The sequence below is a fragment of the Centruroides sculpturatus genome, unplaced genomic scaffold, assembly GCF_000671375.1.
Source record: "Centruroides sculpturatus isolate CEXI.00-Female unplaced genomic scaffold, Cexi_2.0 scaffold105, whole genome shotgun sequence".
In the NCBI taxonomy this organism is placed as follows: domain Eukaryota; kingdom Metazoa; phylum Arthropoda; class Arachnida; order Scorpiones; family Buthidae; genus Centruroides; species Centruroides sculpturatus.
In genome coordinates, this window is record NW_019384622.1 from 580,230 (window position 1) to 607,725 (window position 27,496).

The following is a 27,496-nucleotide window of genomic DNA, read 5'->3' on the forward strand; positions in this document are numbered from 1 at the left end:
TTTGTGAATCCAGGCTCAGAATGGCTTCTTCTATAGTCAATTTTAATGAGTGTTTATATTCTTCCACTTTTAACTCTAAAAAGCTTTGTTGAAATGTTCTTATTTGTACGTTTACTGGTTTTTCCATGCTTAAGTGGCATTGCTTTGCATTTGAATATTCCATTTTTGTCCAAGTGGACTTCAGAGTCTAATTCTTCATTTGAAGTTGAAGATGATTCTGAGTTACCAATGTAATGTTCAATACTAATTCATCACATGGCTGTTTTAGATAGCATTGATAACCTTTTCATGCAAATTGCTACTTCATAGAGTATTTGTTATCCTGTAGCAGTTTGGTCATTGCTTAACAAAATGTAGTAATTATTCATAAAGAAAAAGATATTTATCTAAGAAAATTCAAAGAGCACTTCGAAATCATTAATAAAAACAAAACCATAAACCTAAATGATGGAATGGAGGTAGACGACGCGTGGGAGGAAATGGGAGGAGCTAAAGGGAAAGGGAAAAGAGGGGGAAACGGTCTAAAAATGCCTTAGGGGACATAACATCAACACTGGGCAGATGTCGATCTAAAACTTAAAACAGGTTAGTTAACCATTGTATAACTATTGTAGTAATTTACCGATGTAATAATTAAATTTACCAAATTTATAGAAATGTAAAAATCCTGAAGAGGGGTGCAAATTAAAGAAAATATTGCACCCGAAATGCATAGAAAATAAAGAATACGAAAAAAAAGCTTTGTCTCTGATTAACTGCGGTCCAGGCACAAAAACGGGGGTTATCTAGGTACAATTAACCCATAAAGTTTTTTTCATCAATTTTTTGAGGAAATATATTTGAAAAATTGATCTTTTAAAAGTAATATAAAGTAAACCGCACCAGGGATATATACATATCTATTACTTATAAGTAGAGACTTGTAAAACATAGGTAATAATATGCAGCAAGAAACCTCAAAATTTCTCTCCTAGGTGAGTCTTCAAGATGCAACTTTTCGTATAATAAATAATAGAAAGAAAACCTGATATGGTAAATTATTATTTAAATGTGAGATTTTCCGGGAAAATTAAATTTCCCAGGATTTTTCTCGTAGGGAATAAATGGCAAGAATCCCGGGAAAATGGGATCCCGGGAAAGAAATCCTAGTTGTTACAAATGCTGTAGATAACACCATTTGATTTTTGTAAGTTATATTACATTAATAGAATTATTGAGCATTCTAATAACATAAAATGATTGATTATTCAGCAAAATGATCTATTTTACAAAAAATAGTTGTGAAGAATTTTATACCATATCTTTTCTTATTTTTATTATTATTTTTTTGTTACATTTAGTTTAGATTAGAGGCCTCCAACCTATGGCTCGGCTCTTGGGCCAAAGTTCAAACTCTCAAGCTGTATTTGTACAGCTCAAAGCATGTTTATCTGGCCTGCATAGGAGGTTTTTCTTGACATGTTTTGTCATCACTATATGAGCAAATTCAAGGTATAAAACTTTCGAGAAGTCCTTTGTAGAATTTATAGACCTTCTACAAATTATTTTTATAAAAACTGTTTAAGGAAGGGACTTTGTTAAATTTTTACAAATCTTTGCCAGAAAATTTCAAGTATTAAGAAGTTTAGACAAGGATTTAATCAATTATGATTCAGTTTAATCTATATGTTTAACATCTTATTTTTACAAAATAAAAATGAAAATATATCTAAGCAGAAGTCTTTATCTTTTAATCCATAAACATTTTATGGAGATTTGTTCTTCTCCATCTGTAGATGAGTTTTTTTCTTTATCTTCAAAAAATAACTCTCATCTGAGGATAGAGAAAAAAATAACTCTCATCTGAGGATAGAGGATAGAGAAAAGTTTTTGAAAATGTTAGTGAATTAAAAAGTAAAACTTCTTTATCAGAGGTGAAATTTTTATTTTTGTTTTAAATTATGATTATTGGACATATTTTAAAGGACATGGCAATGTTTTTAGTTTTAATGTATTATTAATATGAATTATTTGATATCAGGTTCAGGTAAAGAAAATCTGTGTTTGATTAAAATGGTATTTTGTTATAGTTTATATAGTCAGGAAATGCTGTCAGCACCAATCTATCAATAACATATTGCTACAGTAGACATAAATAGATATGTCTATATTAAATGCTGAAAAATATAAATGTCAAATCTATCATTTCCAATTCAACAGAATAAATTATCAAAAAAGATAACTGAAATAAGATATTTAATTTTTTTTATATAGTTATGATTCTATTGAAAATTATGAAATAGTAGCAACTTTTTCTATGAAGATATGTGTTTAATTATCAATGACAAAATAGCTCATTTATGAATAGAAGATCCTTTCCTTTAAATTTTATTGTAATAACTGAAAGTAAGATTAATAATTAAATGTAAATAATATAATAAATAATAAAAATAGACAAGGAGATAAATGTATTTTAAAATCCACAAAATAATTGAAGAATACAAAAATCTCTTCACATTTTATCCTTATCATGCCTTGGAAACATAACAATTTTATGATAAAGTTAACATGTTGTCTGAGCTCTTATCCACCTCAATAAGTTAAACATTTAAAATTTTTTCTCCAGTGATGACACAATTATAAAAATATAGTGTCTTCAGTAAAAGGTTGACTCCACCATAAGACTGTTACGTTCCCAAGGTGAGACAAGGATGAAATGCGAAGACATTTTTGTATTCTTCAATTATTTTGTGAATTTTAAAATGAATAACACAATGTAAATTATATGTATTTTCCAGGGCTGGATTGTAAATTATGCAAATAGATGCCAGCATTAAAATTTAGGTTAAATAAAGATAAACAGGCTAAATTAAATTAAACTTAGCTTATTTTAACTGTAATAAAGTATTACAGTATTATAATTTATTTGTGTGAAAGAAGAACTTTCTATTAACCTAATTTTTTTTATTTGCATTCAATTTTGATATTTTAATTTATTTTAAATACTGTTTAATACCAATGCAGTCCTGATTTTATGAATAATAATAATTTATAACATAAGCTGGAAATTCTAAAATATTAATATTAAAATTTAAAAATACTTTATCTATTACTCTATATTATAATATTTGTAAAATTTTTCATAAAATAATTATAAAAATTTTTATTTCAGACCTCTTGGAACATATAATAGTTTAACAGATCAGCATTTAACGCATTATTTTAAAAAGCCAACAGTTAAACGTCAGTTAACAAAAGCTGGATTGGTAAAAATAAATTAACTTTTATTTGTTAAAGTTTAAATTTAGTTATTTATAAATTATCAAATTTTAAGATGGTTTAATGAATGTACTGAATAAGATTGAACTTTTTATTTGAATGTACCATACATAAATGAAATCTAATTTTTGTAAATATAAAAATAACAAACTGTTCCCTCATTGAATTTCATTATAAATTTCTAAAATATACCATTGACATAGATTTAATTTTTTTTAATTAATGAGATTATATTTGACTATATATATAGTCAAATATAATCTCATTAATTAAAAAANGATAAATTTTTTTATAGAATGAACATTAATTATTAGAGAGAAATTATTATTCATTTTTGAAAATTAAACAAATCATTTAAGTTTATAAGCTCAGAGTGATCCAATAGGATTGGACCAAATAGGGTTTTGTTTTTGGTTACTATTGCCAAATATCAAATATTCTTGTCTTTCCTGACTACTGAATATCAAATATTTCGCCAAATATCACATGATTTACTGTACTTGGAACTGTAAGAAACAAAAGGCTTAGAACAGTGTTTTCGAAACTTTTTCAGACTACTACCACCCATTTTTAGTGCATATATTTTATTAGTACCCCCAAAATATCAGTCAAAAATACTATATTAAAAATTAAATTTTAATAACATTTTTTAAACTTAAGCATTTATTTTTTAAACAAAAAAATAATCATCCAAAATATCTTAAATTACTTGTTTGAAATTAACAAAAAAGTAATGATTGGCAATATGCAAAGAGACTAATTTTTCCATATCTGGTTCAATATTATTAAGCAGCTGTGAGGTTGCCAAACCGTGCTTATCAACAGGATGCCTGAGTGATGTTGAACATGAGTGGGAGCATTGGATGCAGAGACAACTCTCTTCAGTTACAAATAGTTACCAGTTTATTGTAACAAAAAAGTATCTTACAACAACAATACACTTTTAACAGGTGGCAGAGGACAAATCTTCTGAATCCCTTTTCCGGATGATGAAGGTCCAAAGAGGAAAGCTCTCCAATGTTTTCTTAGTAATTGACGCCCAGGATGTAGCTAGGAAGTTTGAAGAGGATACTTAGTCCGCAATGAGAATAATCCTTCCAAGGCAGGGATAGCACATTCAAAAGCATGAGAGAGAAGCCTTCTGTATCTGCCAAATTCAGATTTTTATAACTTTTTTTAGGGTCCCAGATCAAACATTCCAATAGGTCAGTTCTGACGGGTCGATTCTGATTCATCTCCACTTTCCAATTGGTCCTCACTTGTTACAAAATGTAACGAGATCAGAGCCCAGATTGCGGGATGAGTCAACACCGACTGTCAATTTGATCCCCATTGAAGATGTTCAATCTTTGGACTTACATTATACTATTGTCTATATGAGAAGTTTATTTTTGAAGAATTTTTTTAAACATGTCCTTTTATGAACATAAAATTTCTATTTTTTCCTTTTTTAGTAGTTTCACAAAATATTTTTTTAATATCCAAGTAAACAAACTTTGAATTAAAAATTTTTTTGTGTGGTTCTGGTCCACTTCTGGAGCCTCACACAGCATCCTTAACACAGCAAATAGTCAAATTATCCTGTTTGACTATTTGCAGTTGGGTAAGACGAACTCTTATTGTAAATAGTTTGTTGCCAGATTCTTTCAAACACTACAAATTTTTAATTCAAAGTTTGTTTACATAATTGGCAGCATTTTCACAGCCAAACTTTTGAATAAAATTATGATGAAAGCTTTGTGGATATTGTAGTGTAATAGTTAAACTTGTCAAAATGAAAGAATAAGATTTATCCTGCCAGTATTCCAGCTTTATTTAAAAAACTTTAAAATTAGCAGTGTCTTGCCCCTGTATATCATACTTTTCCTTTAGCAATCAAGTCATGCCAGTCATCTATCCAACTCCTTTCAGGGAAAATTTTTGGATTGAAATAATGTCACTTCCAGTTTGCATTGGAAGTTTACATATAGTTAATCAGGCCTCCTGCCCTTAAGCTTTTCTTATCTGGTCTCAGCTTTCAACTATCTAACTCTGTTCTTGAGATTTAGGAAAGATGGATGGACAGACAACAATGGGAATTTATAATAGGTCTACAATTTTTTAAAAATTGCAGCCCAATAAGGTCATGCTATAACTGAGTTTAAAGCTAGTGACAGATTTTTAAATTTCATATTAAATTTAATATAATAGTTAATGCATTTTATTCATAATAAATATTGAGAACAGTAATCAATTAATTAATATGTTTTGATGTGATCACAGTTGAATAAAACTTTTGACATAAGCATAAAATTCAGAAAAATTTATTGAACCATCACCTTGCAGTTCACTCAGTTTTTTGTATTATTAATCAAGAATGACAGGTGATTGACAGTTACGTATTGTCATAAATCATCATTAATTTTGATGATGATTCAAAATATTTTCTTCAAATAATTTAACAACTTATTTAACAAAAGAATGTAGTATGTGCATATTACTTATGCATATTGTTTAAGAATTAACTGCACTTATTGTACTTGTTAGTCAATTTATACCTTGATGTTTTGGATGTAATTCTGATGTTTAACATACCATTTTTAATAGCAAGAGTTAACAATGCAAACTTTTTTAATTTTAATTCTTTAATATTTATATTCCTGATGTAAATTTTTATTGAGACATAAGTATGCATGGATAATCTGCACATAGATAATTGAGAGTACAGTGGTACCTCAGTATACGTCTGCTTTAGAATACATCCAATTCGGATCACGTCCTGTTTGGACGAAACAAATTTTGCTCGGTATATGACTTTTGTTCAGTATACGACTTAATTCAATTATACGTGCCATCTGTGAACAAGTAGCACTATCGGTGTACTAGACCAGACTAGACATTCATGGTGCCACAGTTTATAACTTTGTTAAATTTCTTTTTATTTTAATTTGTAAGTAAAATTTTATTATTTTTATTAATCATGAATTACAAAAAGGCAACAGAAAAATAAAAAAATGACTAGAATCACAATGGACTGAAAAAAGAGATTGTTGAGAAATATGAAGATGGCATGCGTGTTCGAGATTTAACTGTTGCATACCATATTCCGAGAATGGCGATATCAACAATCGTGAAAAATAAAGACTATTAAATCCACTAACGTTGCAAAAGAGGTTAAATCAATTTCTAAACATAGATCGAAGACATTAGATCATGTTGAGAAATTGCTTTTGCTTTGGAATACTGAAAAACAGTGTGCTGGCGACATCCTATCAGAAGCAATTATTTGCAAGAAAGCTAAAAAGATACATGGTGATCTCATGAAAAATCAAGCAGGAACTAGCCAGGAAAGTGAGATGTTTAAAGCCAGCCATTTTTTTTTACATGAGAACGGATTAATCATTTTTACATTACTTCTTATGGGAAAGGTTGGTTTGGTATACGTCCTATTCGGTATAAGTCCAAACACCAGGAATGGATTAAGGTTGTATACCGAGGTTCCACTGTATATTGTATTAGGTTATAATAAAATACTTTTGTGAAGCAAGATTAGAGAACATTTTTCACATACATTCATGATGACAGTTTTTAAACAATAATAGTAATTGCAATTTATAGTTGAAATTTATAAATAACAGTGATAGAAATCCTTATTCTCATTTATCTCTGATTTGTGAGTGAAACAAATGAAAATGAATAGCGAGACCAAAATTTTAATGTATTTAAATGTAAATAATTTAATTTGATATTTTATGATCTCATTTAAATTGACTATGTTTTATATTCATACTGTAGTATTATTGATAATCATTTGAAAATTTATTTATAAATAAAATTTTGTACAATTAGATTTATTAATGAGTATGCTGATTTTGTTTTTTAAAAAATTTATATTTAAAGTTAAGTTTTAATGTAATTTCTATATTTTATATATATATTTATTTCAGATAAATAAACAAGGAAATATTATACCAGATTCTGTTCGTAAATTAGAAGAAATTAAACAACAACAACAAAAAGAAGCTCATGAATTACTTGCTAATGCAATTGTTCAAAAGACATTGGAATTGGAACGTCTTCGACAAGCAGAGATCAAGCATCACCTAGATGATATGAATAAGATAGAATTAGTAGAAAGAGTGAAGGTAAATGATTATTTTTATGACTTATACTTTATTAACATTGATGGCATTGATAAATTTTTTTATAGAATGAACATTAATTATTTGATAGGACTTGTCAATATTTTTCTTATAATTAATTATACAATTTGTTTTAATCTAAATTAAAAATTTTTATATAAAAATAATTTAAATTCTAGAATTGTCAACGTTTTGGTTGATTTAATTGTTTAAGAGCAGTGTTGTCAATAAGTGGTTGGAATGTGATTAAGATGTCTATATTTGAAAATAGTGATATTGTGATTGAAATATTAACAAAAGAAGTCCCTAACTTTCAGTCATAATGCATACCTAAAATTGTGTACAAATAATGAAAGTGCCTGTTTTAGAGTAGTTCTGTTCCCTGAGGGCTAAAAATAAAAATTATAGTCTCTTATTAAGTTAGGAAAGATTTATTTTTTTTACTTTTTACAATGAATGTTACAATAGATAAAACATTATTTTAAATGCTTTATGATTAAACAGATTTATGAACACAGATTAAACAGAAACAGACAATAAAAATTAATTTTCACAAATGATTTCATTATTGCCAAAACCAAAAGGCACTATTGCACAATAGCTCAAAATGATTTGTTTGTCAGCTAAATATGTATAAAAGTCTGAATTTGACATATAAAAATATGGCATATTTGATTTCAGGATGTAATAGTATGTGAGATCCGGATTTTCTACCGATTTTTTTCCCAATCAAGTCCCGTTTTACCTAAAAACCAATTAAATTCCCCTAAGAAACTAGAATGAAAATACAACTTGAAAGAGGGAGAAATTTTAACCTCTCCTTTTTTCCAAAGTAAACATTCGCTCATCTCGACAATATTCTCACACTACAAACTTAAAAGTTGATAGTTAACATACAATTTCGTCATTTTATTTGGGTTCTGGGGACAATTTTCACCTCCCCGCACACCTTTTACCTTGCAACTAATTAGTCACATGACAGTTTTCCCACTGCGAAATGATAAAAGCCTTCTCTCTCCCCCTCCGGGGAGTCGCTCATCAACGGCAGTAGTAATACATACTCTAGGATTTATCTTTAACTTGGTGCCCTGTTTCGAATCTCGATGTCCCGGTGGACTTTTTCCCCTCTATTGGAGGTCCAAATACATAAAGAGGTATGGAACCAACTTTTGTGAACTCTCTCTCTCTCTCTCTCTGCCCCTTTGCATTTTAGGGACTCAGAATTTTCCCTTGATCAATAGTTATTGTACTATCTATATAGATAACTAATAAATTGTTGTTTCTTTGTTAAATTGGTGTCCTCTTTTACTCATATATCGCCTGTCACCTTACCAACGGCACTCCTCTCTCCTCCACTCGACCCGAAAAATTATAATCCCGTTCCCACAGGATAAACTAAAGAAAATTTAAGCCATCTCTGACTAGTGGTCAAGTCTCTCAGACTTGAAAGCCGATCCATGGAGGTACGACGTAGTCATACCCTCATACCCCCTCAGTTCTCACAGTATTATGTACAAAAGACTGAGTTTTTTGAAAGCCAAATGTCTGGCACTTGAGTTGCCTATATGTATTTATATTAGTTGCCATTATAATTGTCTATATTGTTAAATATAGGCAATCCTGAATACAATCAACAACATATTGTATGTTTCTTTTATGTTAATATCCTGTATAGTAAGGGATATAGAAGTTATCTATTGCCAAATATTTAGAGAAAAAATTATAGAACAGTTATGTTCTATAATTTTTTCTCTAAATATTTGGCAATACAAGAACAGAGTTTTGTAGTTATTAGTTTATTTTTTGATAAAATTTCCTGTTAGTTTTGATTTATATATTAACAATATTTTTAAACTTTACTATTCAAATACATTGCTTTTTTAAACTCAATTTTTATTTATATATTAGAAACCAAAATTACTAAATTATTATTTAAAATTAAAATTATTAAATAACTAAATTAGAAGAAAGTCAAAGACTTGATGAATTTATAATGATTAAAAACAATATAAAAAAGATTATAGTTATGTAGGCATATTAATTATAATATTTATTTTAACAATAAGATAAAAGTCATTACAATATTATAAATATATAATGTGGAATGTTTCATTGATTTTCTTGTTGGAAGTTTTTCTATTTGTCACATTCAAAGACATTTGATTGTCTTTTTCAAAAAAGTTAGAATCTTTTCAAATTTTTTTAGCTCTACTAATAAAATATTAAATGTGAATAAAGCAGTTGAAATATTTACTATGCATTGCATTATTATTAATATATCATAATGTTACGTAATTACAGTAGAGCATCGATTATCCGACTCAATGGGGACTCAGGTTGGTCAGATAACTGAAAAAATCGGATAACCAAAAAGAAGGAAAAAAATACATTATTAGTATAGGATATTAGTATATCCTATGTAATTAGTTTATTAGTATATCACTATTAACCAACTTTACGTTGAATTTTCATCAATGTTTACCCTAACAAATTTTTTAAAAATAATAATCGTCACTATTGTGTCATTAAAAATTATTTTTAAATTATTTTATTGCTCATGAAACAAACAACCCCTTATAATTAGAAAATTAAGTCTCGTTTAAATATTGGCCTCCCTTCAATGGTCGAGCTGTTGATGCCAGCTAAAACACGCAAAAATTTAACAAAAATAATATTAAAGTAGCCAAGACATAGCCAAATATTGTAATGCCACATCACTAGCGGACATTTGAAATTTGCCAACTAGAACGGTCAGTTAACTGATGTGACGGATAATTTAATCGATGCTCTACTGTACTTTGAATATTACGCAACATTGTTAATTTAATTAGTTTATATATGTTTAAAAAATTTTTGGATTGATTGGATTATTTACATAAAAAATCAGCATACAATAGGTTATATAGTAAGTCTTAAGTTTTCTTCTGTGTTGTCTTGACTTGTAATAGATTTGGCCAGAAAGAATAGAAATAGATATTGTTTTAAACCAAACTATTCATAAAAAATCATGATCTAGTTACGTTTTAACTTGTAACCCATCTAGATAGGAGAATTTTGTATAATGTTGCAATTGGCATTATTATTTATTTAGAGATTGAAAAATTTTCCAAATAAATAACAATTGCAATACTTATTTATGTAATATTAAATATCTTTTTATTATTTTAATGCTATTCTAATACTTTTAATTTACAAATTGAAGTCATTAATAGTAAATTTTAAAGTAAAACTAAATATGGTAAAATGATAGAAATGTATTTTATAACAATTTTATTTCTTAAAACTTAATTATTTTTAGAGATTATTATTAAGTTAACAATACATATTTCTTATTTGTGAATTTTTAATCATATTTTCATTGAAAATTATAATACAAATGCAACAAAATTATATTGCCTTGTTGTAGAGTGCTAGAGGTAAATCCAAGAAGAAACAGGCTTCACTACCATATCAGTCTGCTTACAATCTTTCTTATTCAGCAGACTCATTAAATTTGCCACAGTTATCAACAAATAAAGGTTATAATTGGAATAAAAGCAGTTTTTCACTCAATTACAATTTGCCTAATTATATACTAGAAAACAATAAGATTGATGACAAAATTAATGTAAGTAAATTAATGTAAATTAAATAATATTTCTTTTTGATAGCAACTTTTATAATTTTAATAACATTTCATTAAAACTTTTAAGAAGGAAGAATATTTGTTGAATAATAAACATTTTATGAAAAAAGGATCATCAGCAAAACTGCATAAAGAAAGAAAAAATGAAAATTTTGATAATCAGCGATCTAAATCTGCTGGTGCAAAATTAAAAGTAAGAATATTTTATATTTAATTAATTAATCCAAATTTATTATCTAAAATAACTTCCTTATTTCAGAATTCAGATTCCCTTAATCAGATTTATAAAGATGCTTTTAAGGTTTTACTGAAATCACCTATATCACCATATTTATTACCAGTATTATCGAAAGCAAAATCCATGTCAAGTATTCAACGAAATACCTCTGCTAAATGTAAAAGCACTAAGAAAAATAAATCAGGATGTAAAAGTAAAAAAAACAGTAATCAACAAAAATTTTCAGAAACCATCGAAGAGCCCACTGCTGTGAATTTGTATGAAGCAGAGAATAATAATAATATAGAATATTTTAAAATAAAAAAGGTTAGAATTGAAATTTTAGATACATAATTTTAGATGGAAATAAGTTTTAGATGCATTATTTAAACTAATATTTAGCAATAACTTCTCTTTATTGGACATTTAAATTTATTAATTATATATTTTTATATATACACTTTACCAACCTTTAATATGCAGTCTATTTTATTAACATAATTTAACATTAATAAAAGACAATAATGAAGGTAATGAAAGGGGAAGAGTAGAAGAATACACAGTAATGGAATACATGGCACCTTTAACCAACATTTACAAACAAATAGGAGCAGTACTAACAAAAAGTTAATCTTTAAAAGAAATCCAACAGTATACCAGATGCTATGTATGGACAAAGAACTTATAAACCAGAGCCTTATTCCTGGAATTTACAGAATACGCTTACAAGACGAGAGGAGACAAAAAGAACTGTACTACATTGGAGCTACAAGGAGGTCATTAAAAGAAAGAATAAAAGAGCACAAAAGGAATGTACAGAATGAGCAACCAGTCACTGCTTTAGTGACATATGTTATAACAGACCTAATAGAGGTATCAGTGAAATGGGAAAGAGCAGAAATAATACATAAGGTTCAGGACAGGAGACATATTAAATATGCAGAAGCCTGGCATATTCACAAGAACAGTCTAGCAGGACAGGCTATAAACTTCAGAGAATCATATAAAGTCTCTGCAGCATGGACAGCGAGTGCATTATGAACATATCAGCAAAAGAAATAAGCACGGACAGATAAAAGATAGGCATTGGTCAGTGCCTGTTATATCATCACTTGTTCATTTATCTATTTCTGTATTATTAAGAAGCGAAAACGCACCTTTNGCAGCATGGACAGCGAGTGCATTATGAACATATCAGCAAAAGAAATAAGCACGGACAGATAAAAGATAGGCATTGGTCAGTGCCTGTTATATCATCACTTGTTCATTTATCTATTTCTGTATTATTATTAATTTTTATTTTAACTTTTATTTTTACGTGTATAGTATATGCATATATTTGTACATTTTCAGTCTGTAGATTCTATTTATCTATTTTTGGACTTGTGCAATAAGTGCTGAGAAAATTTTTAAAGTTAAAAATGTTCTGTAATTGGTTTCGTGTGTCATAAATCGAAAAATTGTTTGATCCTGAAGAAAGTCAATTAATTGACCAAAAACATTAGATTACATTAATAAAATAGACTGCATATTAAAGGTTGGTAAAGTGTAGTTATTTTGAAAGTGCAGTTCAAAAAGAGTATTTTTATATATATTTAAATATTTACATTTATGTACATTCACTATATATAAATTTAACTCTGAAATATAATAGTCCCTCGTTGTATTACTCATTTGGATATATTGCAATTTTTGGTCTATCAAATTGGCACTTTTGCCAATAATGGACAGATACATCAGTTATATCGTGCCATCTGATATATCATTCAATTTGTTTATCTCCCTAGATGCATGAGATAATGAGGGGTACTGTATTTTATATAATATAAAATTCAGTATATTAAATTATTGTTATTATTAATATTTTAATATCAATACATTATAATACATTGAATTGATTAATACATTAATTTTGATTTAATTCTTGTTTATTTCACTTAATAAAAACTTTTGTTACAATATGTTACAATAAATAATAATTTTATATACTGAAATTTATTAATAGGTAATGTGTTATTCCTCTATTGATTTTTAAATAATTTTTTTGATATATTTGATGAAACACTGTAAGCAATTAAATTATTTATTAAAATTTAGAAATATGTAAAGAAACTGAGTTCTGCCTATACTCTGAGGCAGAACTCTTATATTGCTTTACAATGCTTTCCATATCTGTATCAAAGTTAATATAAATATTATTAAATAAAAAGAATTCTTCATAAATATTATGAAGAATTATTATAAATTGAATAAATAAGTAAATAATTAAAATTTAATAAATAATAATTAATGGTAAGACAAAAGAATAATACTTAAGAATTAGTAGATGTTTAATTAGGTCAGTTACTCAGATGCTGTGATATTTTGTGAACTGGAGAGCTGAATTTTGATACTTACATTACAAAATATTTTTTTATAATTTCCAATTTTTTCTGTTAATTTGTTTGATATGTCCCTTTTCAAGTGTACAATTTTATTTATAAGATAACATGATTTCATTGAAAAAGAAAACCAAATATCAAAGAATTTATTTATAGTAATTTACATTTGAACAATTTGTTACATTTAAAAAATAATATGTATTATACATACAGTAGGTAGAAAGATTAAAATTTTTTCTGAATCCTATACTGGGTTAAGATATCTTGTGTGATAATCAAGAAAGGGTTTCATAGACTGGACAAGGGTAACCATCCAACAAAAGGATACATGTGAAGTAGAAGATGGAAAACTGAATTTATTATATATGATAAAAATAATACAGGTACAAAGGGATTCCAACTCTGAGGGTTTTCATTAACATTCATCCAAAATCCAGTCATTGTGCAATTACACAAATTATCATAATTTGTACAAAAAGGAACTGAAAATAATATTACAAAATGTTTTCCTTAACACTAATTCTCAATTCTAATTTATACTTAGAAAGGAAGTAGAAGGTAGGGGGCAAGAAATAGTGAAGATGGTAGATAGGATAGAAAAGAATACTTGGGTAGTGCAAACATTGTTTGGTTACTGTAAGGATCCATGTAGAAGCATCTTAAACACAAAATTTTTACTTCTGTCTTCCTTTTTCTTGGTTCTTGAGGATGTTTGTATATTTGATCCCAATAGCCAGTTGCTCGTTAAGCTGAAATGCCAACTCTTTGGTCTGGGAATTTCAAGGTTCTGCTTAAAATTCTGACTTCACCTGTCTACTCAGGCACTGGACACTGTAATGTCTCTCTCCTTTTGTCATCCTCTTTCTTTGAGCACCAATTCAAAAGTACCTTCCTTCTCATATGCTCTCAAGTAATCTCGTATACATTATGTTGGTGAATTCTAGAAAGTGGCCCTCACCTCCAAGAAAGAATAATTAAGATTAGAACGTTCTAGAAGGTGGAAAGAACAAAGAAGAGGGAAAATTGTAAGAACAAAAGACGAAAACAGACAATATGGCATACAATTACAATTGATTGCTATGGAATGATACCAGCTGGTTTTTATTGTTCATAAGAACTGCAAAACTCAATCCATGCAATCATATTTTTTTTTATTGTGAGAAAGAGTCTGACCATTAAAGGAAGAAGACAGGGAGCCAATTCTTCTTTAAGAACAAAATTAATTTAACAATTTATTCTGGTTTGCATTTTGAATCTCTAGACATATGAAATTTATTCAGTTGTGATTAAATTATGGGTTGAGAGAGAGAAATTCAGGTGCCTCAAAGCATAAATATCTGATATTCTTCATTTAGTTTCTTTGGATTTGTATCAAATTATTATTTCAGCAACCCAATAGTGCTGTTTTTTTCCCAAACTTATCACAATGACTTCTGTATGTTATATATGTTATAACTTTTTTTTTTATTCCTTTTAAGGTACCTTTAACAAAATGCATTAGAACTCATATCATACCTCTTCAGTTGAGTATTGAGACCTACTTCTCTGTTCTCTTCAATTGTTCTCCTCTGGACACCTATAAACTTTCTTTGTTTGGACCTTGAGTCACCTCTTTTTTTGGATTGTCCTGGACCTATTCTGTGTTGTATCATTAAGCTAATGAATATGATAAAAACTAGTTTCTACCGGAACCACATGATTGGCATTTAATCAACTGTGAAAATGCTATTATGAGCCATATGTTTCGTTTTTGGTTCCGATAGCCATTTGCAGTAACAGCATCTTGATCATTCTCAAAATGCTGTTAAGAATGTAACGAAAGTAAAAAGAACATGGCAACTTTAGATATAAGGATGATATTACTTCATGAGAAATTGGAGATAGATAAAATTAGCATTGGATGTCATGAATCTCAGTTTTTCATCTTCAAGATAATGTTTTTTGGCTGAATGATACATGTTTTAAAAAACTTTGTCATCTTCCATTACTATTACATTTATGGAATGAATTACGAGAAAAGCTAGAGAACTGGATTCACACGTAAGCTATGTAAGCTATAACTTGAGTTTGAAGGGAGTTCAATTTTCTTTTTTGTAGAAATTTTTGAAGTCAAATTTTGTAATTTATTTTTACAAACCAATAAAATATACTTTGCTTTCTATTTTGTGTAGTATTTAATTATATTAATAACCAATATTGTTTATATTACATTTCTACATATCCCTTTTAATATAAAATTCATCGTAGTTTTACAGGTAGCTTTTCTTAGCTTTAGTAGCTTTTTTGTGATCAAAAATTATGAAAACAAAATTTTTAGTATTTTCTTTATTAAACTGTATCTAATTTTATAATATGTTGTATATGTTACTTTTGAACAATAAAACATTATTATTAATTAAGATCAGTGTGCTTGTTAATTTTCTTTTTATGATTGCTTATAAAATCGTAAAGTGTTAGTAAGGGCCTCACACAGTTCAGCTAGTACTTTGAAATGTATAAATCCAACCTGTTAATGTTTATGTTGATTCATTATAACTATCTCCTCCACAAATTACTGGAGTGATCAATTAAAAATAAAACCTTTAATAACCAGTAAGAGAATTTTTAACAACAAATTCAGAATGTTTTCAGCCTTCGCCAAGGTTTAATCTATCTACCTCATATTACATATTACAACTATAAATTGCCTCTGCTCTGCCAAATGGCACTACAGAGTACAAAGAGACTGTTTTTTAATCATAGGTTTGGTCTGATACCTTGTAACCACCGAGGTGCCTGCACATATAAAGCTGAACCTGGGATAAGTGCTCTGGGCTCTGGCAATACAACCCAATGGGGACAAACCTTCCTTGCTCCCAGATCCAACCCTCGTGCATTCACATACAGTGTTGTGTGAAGCCTGTACTGCACTTTGAGTTATCTACCATAGAGAGGCCAGCTCATAATAAATGGTCAGCAGGGTCCCACCCTGACCATTTATTATGAGCCCAGCCCAGTGCATCCACTGAGCTTACAGGTCAGAGATCTATTACTTTCCTCATCAATTCCTTTAGTTTCAATAGGTTAACTTTACTAGCTGCAAGTGTTTGAAGTACTTGTTCAGAAGGCTTACTACAGTTGACCTGGTCAACCCCTCAGTGGAAGTCCTTGGTAAGAGGGCATTCAAGTATATAGTGCCTCGTGTCACTGCGAGGACACCCACAGGAGCAGAAACCATCTCCTTGTCCAAACTTGGACTTGAAGTGGGAAACCTCCTGCGTCTGGTCAGTATTTGTGTTATATGCCAATCACAACTTACTGGAGTTTGGCCGACTTCAGGCATGTAGGTGTAAGTTGACCTACCTACCATACTTTAGGCCCAGTGATCTTGCNGATTGATTTCTAAAATTGTAGTGTTGGTAAGGGGTCTTACACAGAGTTTCAAGGGCCTTGAAATGCCTAAATCCGACCCTGGCTAGAGCCAAAGTGTTTTAACTAATATCTCGAACTGACAAGTTGTAGTTTCACTGGCTGCATTGTCCCTTCTTTGATGACATTTTAACACAAAAAAATTTGGCTACAGAATACTAAAAACACATGCTTTGCTTGAAAAGCAGCAGGTTGCAGTCACGTGACAGAAAGATAATGTTAACTAAATTGTGATTGGTTAAAGCGTGACAGCTATTGATAGCATGGAACCCAGATGCATCTCAACTGATTACCCATAGCAAAACCCATTTAACGTGGAGCAGAGAATAGCGATTTGTTTAAGGTTTGTTAACTGCATTTTGCTAAGGAGACCTATTGAATGTCCCATGTGTCACTCTCATTGAATTATCAGAAGAGCTCAGAATAGGTCCCTTGACCTATCCAGCGATTGGAAAAAGTGGTGTCCAGGAAAGTACATAAGATTACTCTCCAATGTGGCAGTGCACTGTCTGCTGGAAAATTCAACCTGATGCCATTTTCCAGCAGGACACCAAACATGCTAATGAACACATGGTGGGAAATTGAATATTGCTTAGATATGATGATGTAAAGTGTACCTGTGGAGATGTACTGATATGCTGACTAAAACTGTTTCTGTTTGTCTACCTTTTGATGGAGGAATTGTGTTTCACATTGTTTTAAAAACAGATTTCTGAAACTCAACATAGACTTTATGAACACCCTGTATTTCTACATTTTAGTTACAATCAGGAGAGTCTGAGTTCAAATAAATAAATAACAATTTGAGTGACAAATATGAATTTGCAGTTTACCTTGTTACCTGAAATATAATTTTTCTACAAAATGATTGGGCTATTATTATGCTATTTCATTGGGTTATTATTATTATGCGATGTATCAATACATCAGGCTTTGGTATGTTGATATATAACTTTTCTTTTGTCACACACAGGGAAAAAATTTGCTTTTTATTGAGCATTTTTATATATAGATATATGTACAAATTATAAAAAATTTACATTTTTTCTCCTGACCTGTATAAATTACTCTGCATTTTGATAGGGTAACTTCACATTTTCGTTACAAGTCATTTTAAAATTTTAGATATATTGGTATAGTTAAAATTTTTAAAATTAAAGTTAATTTATTTTTTTCTATTGTGATCATACTTGTGTTTATATTTGTATGAAATATCAATAAAGATTATTATTTTTATTTAACTTATATTATTTTTATAGTTAAAGACATTCTATATGTTTGTATTAGCTTAAAATAAAAATCACATTTTAAATAAATACTTTTTGTTTAGCCAGTTTTACAGGTTTCTGAGTCACAGTGTAGAATAACACTTTGTTTTCATGGTGCTATGTCAATGTATGCTTGGATAATTCCGCAAATATATCAAGAAGTGCATATAAGTCAACAGCATTGTGGAGGAAATTCAATTTGTGTATTTAAAAAACAATTACAAGCCGAAGGTGATCAATTTTAATTTGATTTTAATAAATAACACTAAAAAATATATTTTATAATATTTGTTTTTAGTTTTTATTTTATATTCAGCCTTAAAATAAATGCTAGATAATGAGCGAGATGAAACTGTATTAAAATTTAATCAGTAAATATGAGGGTGAGTCAATAATTATCACAATATGATTATCATGTTTTATTGAGACTATATTGCAAGCTCTGTGTGCATCACTAGGCATGATTCTTTGCTTTGTGTTTCAAACTTCAATTTGAAAGCTTACTTCTATTGTTAGTTTCAACGACATTAACATTACCACTATACTATCAGTTTGTACAAAGGAAGAGCAGCAAACTGTGATCTGATTTTTGTTGAAGTGTATCAGGAGCCAAAATCCATTGAATACTTGCAATACAATATGAGGATAGTGTACTGTTGCAAAGCAGTACTTGTAAATGAATCAACAAGCTCAGAAATGGTTGCACAAGTGTCAAATATGAAGAAGGAACTGAACTGAACACTCATCCACATCCACCAGGAAGGGCTGGGCTGACATCATCAAACATGTCCATTATATGTTTTTCAGAACAGACACATCACTATAGATGAAGTGGCAAATCACAAGAACATAAGTCTTAGTTCTGTGTAATGAAATAGACCACAACATACTTGGCTTTTATAAAGTCTGTGCAGATGGGTCCCTAAACAATTTTCAGAATTGCATGAACAAAATCATCTGGATACGTTAAAAAGCAAGGTGACTATGTTGAAAAATAACATAAATTTCTATTCGTGTTTAAATAAATTTTATAAATGCATTCTGGATAGTTATTGACTTACTCTTGTATTTTATATAAATAACTGAAATACGGTAAATATGAATAATTTTGTTACCAAAGGAATTCCCATGATTGGCAGTTACTAGGAAAGTCACTGGATAAGGTCACTGGATGTTGTCTTAATTTGATTCAACTTGGTTAAATATTTTATAAAATTATTTACAAAGTTACAAAATTACAATTAAATAAAGTAGAATTATGAAGACATTTATTATGTTAAAGTGAGAGAAATGTCTGACTAGGAAAATGAATTATTCAGTGTGATGAATTAAATTAAATTAAAGTATTAGATAAATTATTACTCATTTGCTATAATAGGAATCAAAAGTTATATTAGAATTAGAATCAGAATGAAAACAAAAGCTTTTTTATTGTTGAAATATTTAAGTAAGTTAAAAGTTTAAATTGTTAAATATATATATATAAATAATAATATGATTATAAATAATTTTAGATATATTTACATTTGTTTCTCGTCGTCATCGAGGATATCCTTTTAGTATAACAATATTTATTGATGGAATAAGACATTTTCGATTGAGCACATGTTGTGAATATCGCTATCAACGTGGATCAAAACTTGGTGGTAAAAGAGGGCAGTTTACATTAATTGATGTACAAGGAAGTAAACCTTGTTTCAGGTAAATATATTTGTTGTGTTCTTCCTTGTTAATTTTCTTTCTATTCTAAAGAAAACTAAGATAAAGAGAATAGGTTAAAGAAAGGGTTAAACCAGGGGTGGCCAAACCGTNGCTGCTGCTAAATTGCATTGCATTGTGACAATCACTGAGTGTTTAGAAGGATTTGACATTCTAAATGCCTAGATTCTCCAATATGTGACCCAGGAAATTGAAGAAATGCTTCAACAATCAAATGACAGCTAGAATAATCAAATGAGCTGCTGGATTTTTTCAGGCTTATAAAGTATAATTTTGGAAGTGGAGAGAAAAATGGGAGACGTGGTTTTGTTAAATTTGTCTTAAATATGGTCTGGTCATAAGCTACTTTCAGCTATAGAAAAATATCAAACAAACAAGTGAGAGGATGATCACTCTCATTTAGGTCAGTTGGATGCAAAAGGAAGCTTCTCCCAGTAACCAAAAGCTTTGACTAATTTTGTGAGAAGTTTCCTCCCAAAAAAATTGAAATTAGAGATTGGGTTGGAAAGAACAGCAGTAGAGGATAAAGCTCAGAGCTGATAGCATTAGGATCTCAAATATCCAGCAAGCCTGCTGAGGATAGAGAGAGATTATACTCCTCTGGAAAAAACACAAGTGTGTTTGACGTCTGAGATCAAATGAAAGGTACAGAGACAGCCAATCCATGATCTAGAACAGGGATGGGCAACCCACAGCCGTTGGGCCACATGCAGCCCACTGTAATAAAATATGAATAAATACAGTCAACCCCCCTATAACGCGGGTTCATATAATGCAGATTTGTATATCGCGGTGAAAAAATTGTGACCGTATTCGTATAAAGACGCTAAAAGAGACTCGTAAAATGCAGTAAAACGTCATGCCGACTTGTGTCGTGACAGGATTGGTCGAATCTGGACCAATAGTGGATGAGCAGCCGAACTACTTACACTCTACGGAGAGTTTAGGCGGGTAAGTTGAGCTTACTATCGTCTGTACAGTATATAAATTAGGTACTGTAAGTCTAATACAGTACTGTAATTTTATACATTTCTTATTCAACGGCCATAAAAATTATTTCAGTTCAGCGAATTTTTCGCAGAAAAATAACTTATCAGAAAACGCGCCTGTCATTTGGTGCACTGCTCCGCGATGAAAACAAGCTTAAGCAATGGCGTCGTCGAACGGTGCACACTCGGTAAGTAATCCTACAATTTTTTATTTATAGCATAGTTTATACGGATTATTCCCAAAAAGTTATACGTGTTCTGGAAATGTTGAGTCAAATTACTCTAGAATTGATTAATTTTATGGAAGAAAACCTTTCAAACAGCCGTAGTCCGTAAACTGCACATGTGCCGGGCTGTGATTGGCTCATATATTTAAGGATTCCTACAACATGAAATTTGTATAAAGTGGAACGTATCTACCGTGTTATAGGGGGGTCGATTGTATATCAATTTCCCAGCTTAAATTAATAAGGAAGTATGCAGCAAAAATTCAAATGTTTTTTTTACAACTTATGTATGTGAATAGTTTTTCCACAATGAATTTAGTAGAAATTAAAACAAGAATCCAGCTAACAGACACACCAAAACTAATTTAAAACTAGCAGTGACTAATATTTAACCAAATATTTTCAATATATTACATTTACATCAGTTCCAGAAGCTAAATTAAGTATACCTATGCTATATATGAATAAATAATTGTGATTTACTGACTTTCCCCTTTTTTCTCTTGTATGCAACCTGTGACAGTGTAAAAGTTTTGAAATGCGGCTCTTACATAGATAAAGATTGCCCATCCCTGGACTAGAAATTCTCAAGGTGATACTTGATACTTTGCATACATTTCTTGTAAAAGTTGTATATACAGAACTGACTTAAGTGTAGAGGTGTATTTCTAATGAAACTGAATTCAAACATCTGAAACTGTGCATAATTGACAAATTGGCCTGAGGAGACAGAAGTTAGAGGAAACTTTCATTTGGCTATTTTAAGTCTAATTAATAATCTGAAGCAAAGTTATTTGGCTAGAGGTAGGCAGTTAGGCTACCATCTTGTGATAAATTTAAAGGATAAGTCAGCTGATTGCCATGAAGGGCTCTGGGCACTAAGTCATATTCATTTGCACCATAAGTGACCAGTATGGCTATATCTGAAATTAATTAATGGCTCTGGAAGCAAAGATTGGATGGAGCCCCTGGTAGAGTAACTGGCAACACAACAGCATGGTAAGTGGGAGTTGGAGGTCTGAGTCCAGCCTTGGGCAGATTCTTTTCTTCCAGAGAATTCTAAATTAAATTAAAATTAACTTATATATAAAAAAGAAAGTTTGTTAGTTTGTTCTTTATGCAATTTGACATAGTTTAAGCAAATGCAATGAAACTTTTCAGGAACCATTCTCTCATTCAGGAGGAGGCCAATGACTACTTTTGACCAAATTAACTTCAAATCCCCACCTATAACAGGCCTCCCTTTCTATCTGACCAATGAGATGGTCAGATAGGAAAGGAGAAAATTCAAATAAGAAAATTACTTAATATAAAGTTAGCAGTGAGCACAAAATATGCTTTTAATGGTTTTTGATGGTGCTAAGTTTAAATATTTGATCCATTTTTTTGCAAAATTTGATTGATTTGCCAATTACTATTTCATATTTAGCTGTGATTGGTATGTTAGAGTTAACATTATAAAAAAAATTTGATGTCTTGAATTATTTTCTCATGCAAGTAGAAGTCAGCAACTATTTTCTCAATTTTCTGAAACCATGTTTTATAATTTTCTATGATTCTCAAACACAAAATCATGCTACTATTTAAATACTTGGTGTTTTTTTCATTTTTATTCAGTTGATACGAGTATTACTACACATTTCAGGCACTGCCCCTCATCAGCCAACTAAACATTAAAAAAGTATACATGAATTTTTTAACAAGACAACATCATACAGAAAGGCTATTTTACAAAAATATAGCCTTTCTGTAATGTTGGTAACTTAAATGTATAAATTCATTCACAAGATGTACCATTACATTCTTTACAAACTTGAAAGGTGTACACATGTATAAGAGTAATGCAGTTTCGTACATCTGCCTAGATAATTTTACACACTTTTTTACAAATTTATAATACAACACTATATTCCTTATATTTATAAGAAATTTACAAACATACAACCCACCTTAAGTTTTACAATTATACAGTGGAATCTTAGTATACAATCTTAGTCCATTTCTGATGTTTGGACTTATACCGAATAGGACGCATACCAAACCAACCTTTCCCATAAGAAGAAATGTAAAAATGATTAATCCATTCTCATGTGAAAAAAATGGCTGACTTTAAAAACCTCGCTTTCCTGGCTAGTTCCTGCTCGATTTTTTATGAGATCAGCATATATCTTTTAAGCTTTCTCGCAAATAATTGCTTCTGATACGCTGTCACCAGCACCAGCACACTGTTTTTCAGTTATCCAAAGCAAAAGCAATTTCTCAACATGATCTAATGCCTTCGATCTCTGTTTAGAAATTGATTAAATCCCTTTTGCAATGTTAGCAGATTTAATAATGTCTTTATTTTTCACGATTGTCAATATCGTCATTCTCGGAATATGTATGCAACAGTTAAATCTCAAACACGCATGCCACCTTCATATTTCTCAACAATCTTTTTTCAGTTCCATTGTGATTCTAGTCATTTTTTTTAGTTTTCTGTTGCTTTTCATTTGCCTTTTTGCAATGCATGATTAATAAAAATAATAAAATTTTACTTACAAATTAAAATCAGAAGAAATTTAACAAAGTTATAAACTGTGGCACCGCGAACGTCTAGTCTGGTCTAGTACACCGATAGTGCTATTTGTTCATAGATGGTGCGTATAATTGAATTAAGTCATATACTGAACAAAAGTCGTATACCAAGCAAAATTTGTTTCATCCAAACAGGACGTATTCCGAATTGGATGTATTCTAAAGCAGACGTATACCGAGGTACCACTGTACTACATTGACTAGTGAGACTCAGAATACACTTTCTCAACAATGAAATCAAAAGTAGGCTTCACCAATACGAAATTTACATACATTTAGTTTATAAATAAGTATTGATATGTAAGTACATAAACAGTATAAGAATATTAAAAAGGGCATTACCTGAGGAGTAAGTTTTAAATTATGATAAACAATTCCAACATTGGATCTTGCCTGTACATAGGCGTGATATAATTTATGTTTTTTTGTATTAACAAATAAAAGAAATACCTACCAACTTGTAGACTTAGTTAAGTTCTACTTTACAAATTACACATCAATACATCACAGAGATAAAATCTGCTTCCTCTTTACAGTTTTTTCTGTCACAATGCGGTCTAATACAAATTTGCATATTTTAACGAAATACGGTAATTTATTTTACAATAACTATTTTCGAAATTACGATCATAGCCAAAACAGATAAAATTTTTAAATTAATATTAAAATTATTTTATAAGACATTTAACCAGTTTTCATTTATTTTTAAACTCAAGTTTTTATTAATACAATTGTTGGCTTTTAAGATTTCAAAACTTTCTTTAAATTTCCTGTAGTAATACTTGTATCAACTGAATAAAGATGAAAAAATGCCAAATGTTTAAATAGTAGCACAATTTTGTGTTTGAGAATCATAAACTATTTTCTGTTGAAAAATATCAATTCTTGTCTGTCTGACTAATGAAATTGCCCCATTCCATACCATTCAAATATTGCATTCTTAGCAAGCACAAAATGTGCTTGTGGTTTATTGGGCACAAAGTGTGAATTTTTGGTCCATTTGTCTCAAAACTTGATTGTTCATTTATTTTTATTATGTGAATAATATTTTTGTGATGAATGAATGTCATATGAAGATTGAATATTCAATGTAGATTTTTGTCATTTTTATTCTGTTTTGTTATTTTTCCTTTTTATAATTCATTTAACATTTTGTGAGAACCGAGGGGGCAGAGTGTCAAGTTTCTTCCCACTTAGCAGTGGCTCGATCAGAGATGACTGTATAGGAAGGCAAAAATGTGAGTGGGGAGGATAGTGCGATCATGACAAGGTACCGATTGCACTCAAGGATGACACATAATTAAATATAGAATAAACATATTTAATTGTCTAAGGCTATACACATGAATACGAATAAAATAAGGGAATAATTCATCAAATAAGACTCTAACTAACTAAGATCTAACTCTAAAGGCATAATATTGTCAAATCTTAAGCTATGATTGAGAGAGTGACGAGGAATGAAAGAAAGAGTATCGAAATGTGGTTAGTTGATTAATGCATGGATTCCCAATCTCGTCATATTGGAGGTCAGTGAAACATCCCCAGATCGGTAGTTCCTAATCGTAGTCTCTCTTCACTTCAGGTCAGAGAATATGGCGGGAAGGCAGGAGTTGCGACAGATGGAATGGCGGTATGGGTCTGCCGTTCCCTGCTGTCCGCTTGACTGTGTCCGTTTCGGCTGTCCTCACCTTGGCTATGTCCGTGCCTGGCTGTCTGCCCAGAGGTGCAAGTGCAACCCCTTTTTATACATGTCCCAGAGGGGGAATCATTGGGGGAAAATCTGATGCAATCACATGTAACTCTTGACTTGCGTCAAGAGTCGTTTGTGCTATTTGTCAACCATCAAACGGTTCTTTTGATTTATTATATTTTCTACCCATTATTTATGATGGGAAAGTGTCACAACAGCTGTCAGATTTACAGAATTAATTGCCACAAGTGGCTAGGTCAGAACATCTGCTGGGCCAACTGGGTGATGATGGTGAGTCACTTTTGATTACTCTCTATCATGTAACAGGTGGAGATTCTTGTTAATTGGCTACTGATTTGTATATTGTAACGATGGTAGAACTGAATAATCTCCTGGGGTGAGGGGAGACTTTCCTTGGACGTCCTAAACGTCTTTGAAAGTTTAGCGGTCACCCAACAAAGTTATGCAGTAAATAGCGGGGTCAAAAGGTCCAGCTTCAACAAAACTGGAAGAAAAAGGGAAATAACATAAAAATAAATATTACTAAAGCTCCAAAATTCACACTAGAGCTCGAATTCTCACAACTTTGTAATAAACATGACAATGATGGGCTAAAGTAACCAAACTCTTAATATGCCTCCATTAAAAAGTGTAATTAATTTTATTTATGCTTCTGACACAATATAGTGCTATAAATTAAGACACTTGGCGGATTTTCTCATCTTTATTTTGATGATATGAAACCGTGCTTTGCTATTTGTTTATGCTTCTGACACAATATAGTGCTATAAATTAAGACACTTGGCGGATTTTCTCATCTTTATTTAGTTGATACGTGTGGAAAAAATTACACGTTTCGAGCTCTTAAGCCCCTCTTCAGTCAACTAAAACATTTAAAAAGGATATAACGTACACATAAAAAGGAATACACAAGTAGAGGTTTTCGTTCTTTTAGGTGTGTTCTTAGATATTGTAAATCAATTAGAGTTTTTTCTATCTCACCTTGTAATTTTTCCTCCTTATATGCACTGTTCCGGTGTAGTTCGACTTTCATCTTCTCTAAATTCGATGATTTCCGCCGTTTCAATTATAACTTCTTATTTTGATGATATGAAACCGTGCTTTGCTATTTGTTTATGCTTCTGACACAATATAGTGCTATAAATTAATTTTGTTATTAAAAAATGCAATTAATTTGACTTAAAATAGCCTAATAAAAGTTTGACAAATTTTTTGTTTATTTTAATAAACTGGGTTTTGGATGTTATCATATATACACAAAAGAAAACTGCAAGAAGAAAATCTTTAGGAACTTATTCAAAGTGAAGACAATGACAACAAAGTTGAAATTGAAAAGTCATTGCTAATACTCATTGATGTAAATAAGGGAATGCAGATACGGCCTTACCGATCATTTTATAAACATCAATCCAGTCACCAAATATAAAGTTTAAATAATCAAAATAATCAAACACTTTAGTATTTCCAGCAATGAAGTATTTAATAAAATAAAAATGTTTTCGACTATATTTAATAGTCTTCTCCAGTTAAGCCACTTTAAAACAAAAACGAATGTAAAATAGAATGCAAGCAATACAACGGTTTAAAACTTGAAAATTAATTACAACAAAATAAAAATAAACTAAACATAAAAAACAAACTAAATTACAATAAAATATTAAGAAAATTAATCGTGGTAAAGAATTAAATTAAATAAAGTATTAAGAAAATTAATTGTCATTAATATCTTGATGTTTAGCGAACGCTGCAAGGACGGTGCTATCTACGTTTTTAGTAATAGAATACTTATGTTCTTTAAGCCTCTGTTTTAAAAGTCTCGTAGTGACACCAACATAAACGAGATCTGAATTAAAACAGCGGTCACTTAAAGGAATAGAATAAACTCCTGTACTATTGTTACGGTTTCCTTTCTTCTTATCATTTCGTAAAATTTTATAAATCGTAGGATTATGATGATAAATAACTCTTAAATTATTCTTGTGAGATAATTTT

The 27,496-nt window shown here is 30.0% G+C and overlaps 1 protein-coding gene across 2 annotated transcripts in view; it reads left to right on the forward strand.

The window, feature by feature from the left end:
• LOC111625511 (glutamate-rich protein 3-like) overlaps positions 1-27,496 on the forward strand; it is a 37,824-nt gene that overhangs the window by 9,214 nt on the left and 1,114 nt on the right. The window contains exons 2-8 of one of the 2 annotated variants that reach the window (XM_023368666.1): positions 3,152-3,245; positions 7,185-7,382; positions 10,786-10,986; positions 11,072-11,197; positions 11,264-11,548; positions 18,341-18,509; positions 19,793-19,979. In XM_023368666.1, coding sequence (XP_023224434.1) covers positions 3,152-3,245; positions 7,185-7,382; positions 10,786-10,986; positions 11,072-11,197; positions 11,264-11,548; positions 18,341-18,509; positions 19,793-19,979 — 1,260 coding nt within the window. The remainder of the gene's footprint in view (positions 1-3,151; positions 3,246-7,184; positions 7,383-10,785; positions 10,987-11,071; positions 11,198-11,263; positions 11,549-18,340; positions 18,510-19,792; positions 19,980-27,496) is intronic. The other variant, XM_023368667.1, reaches the window with a different exon arrangement.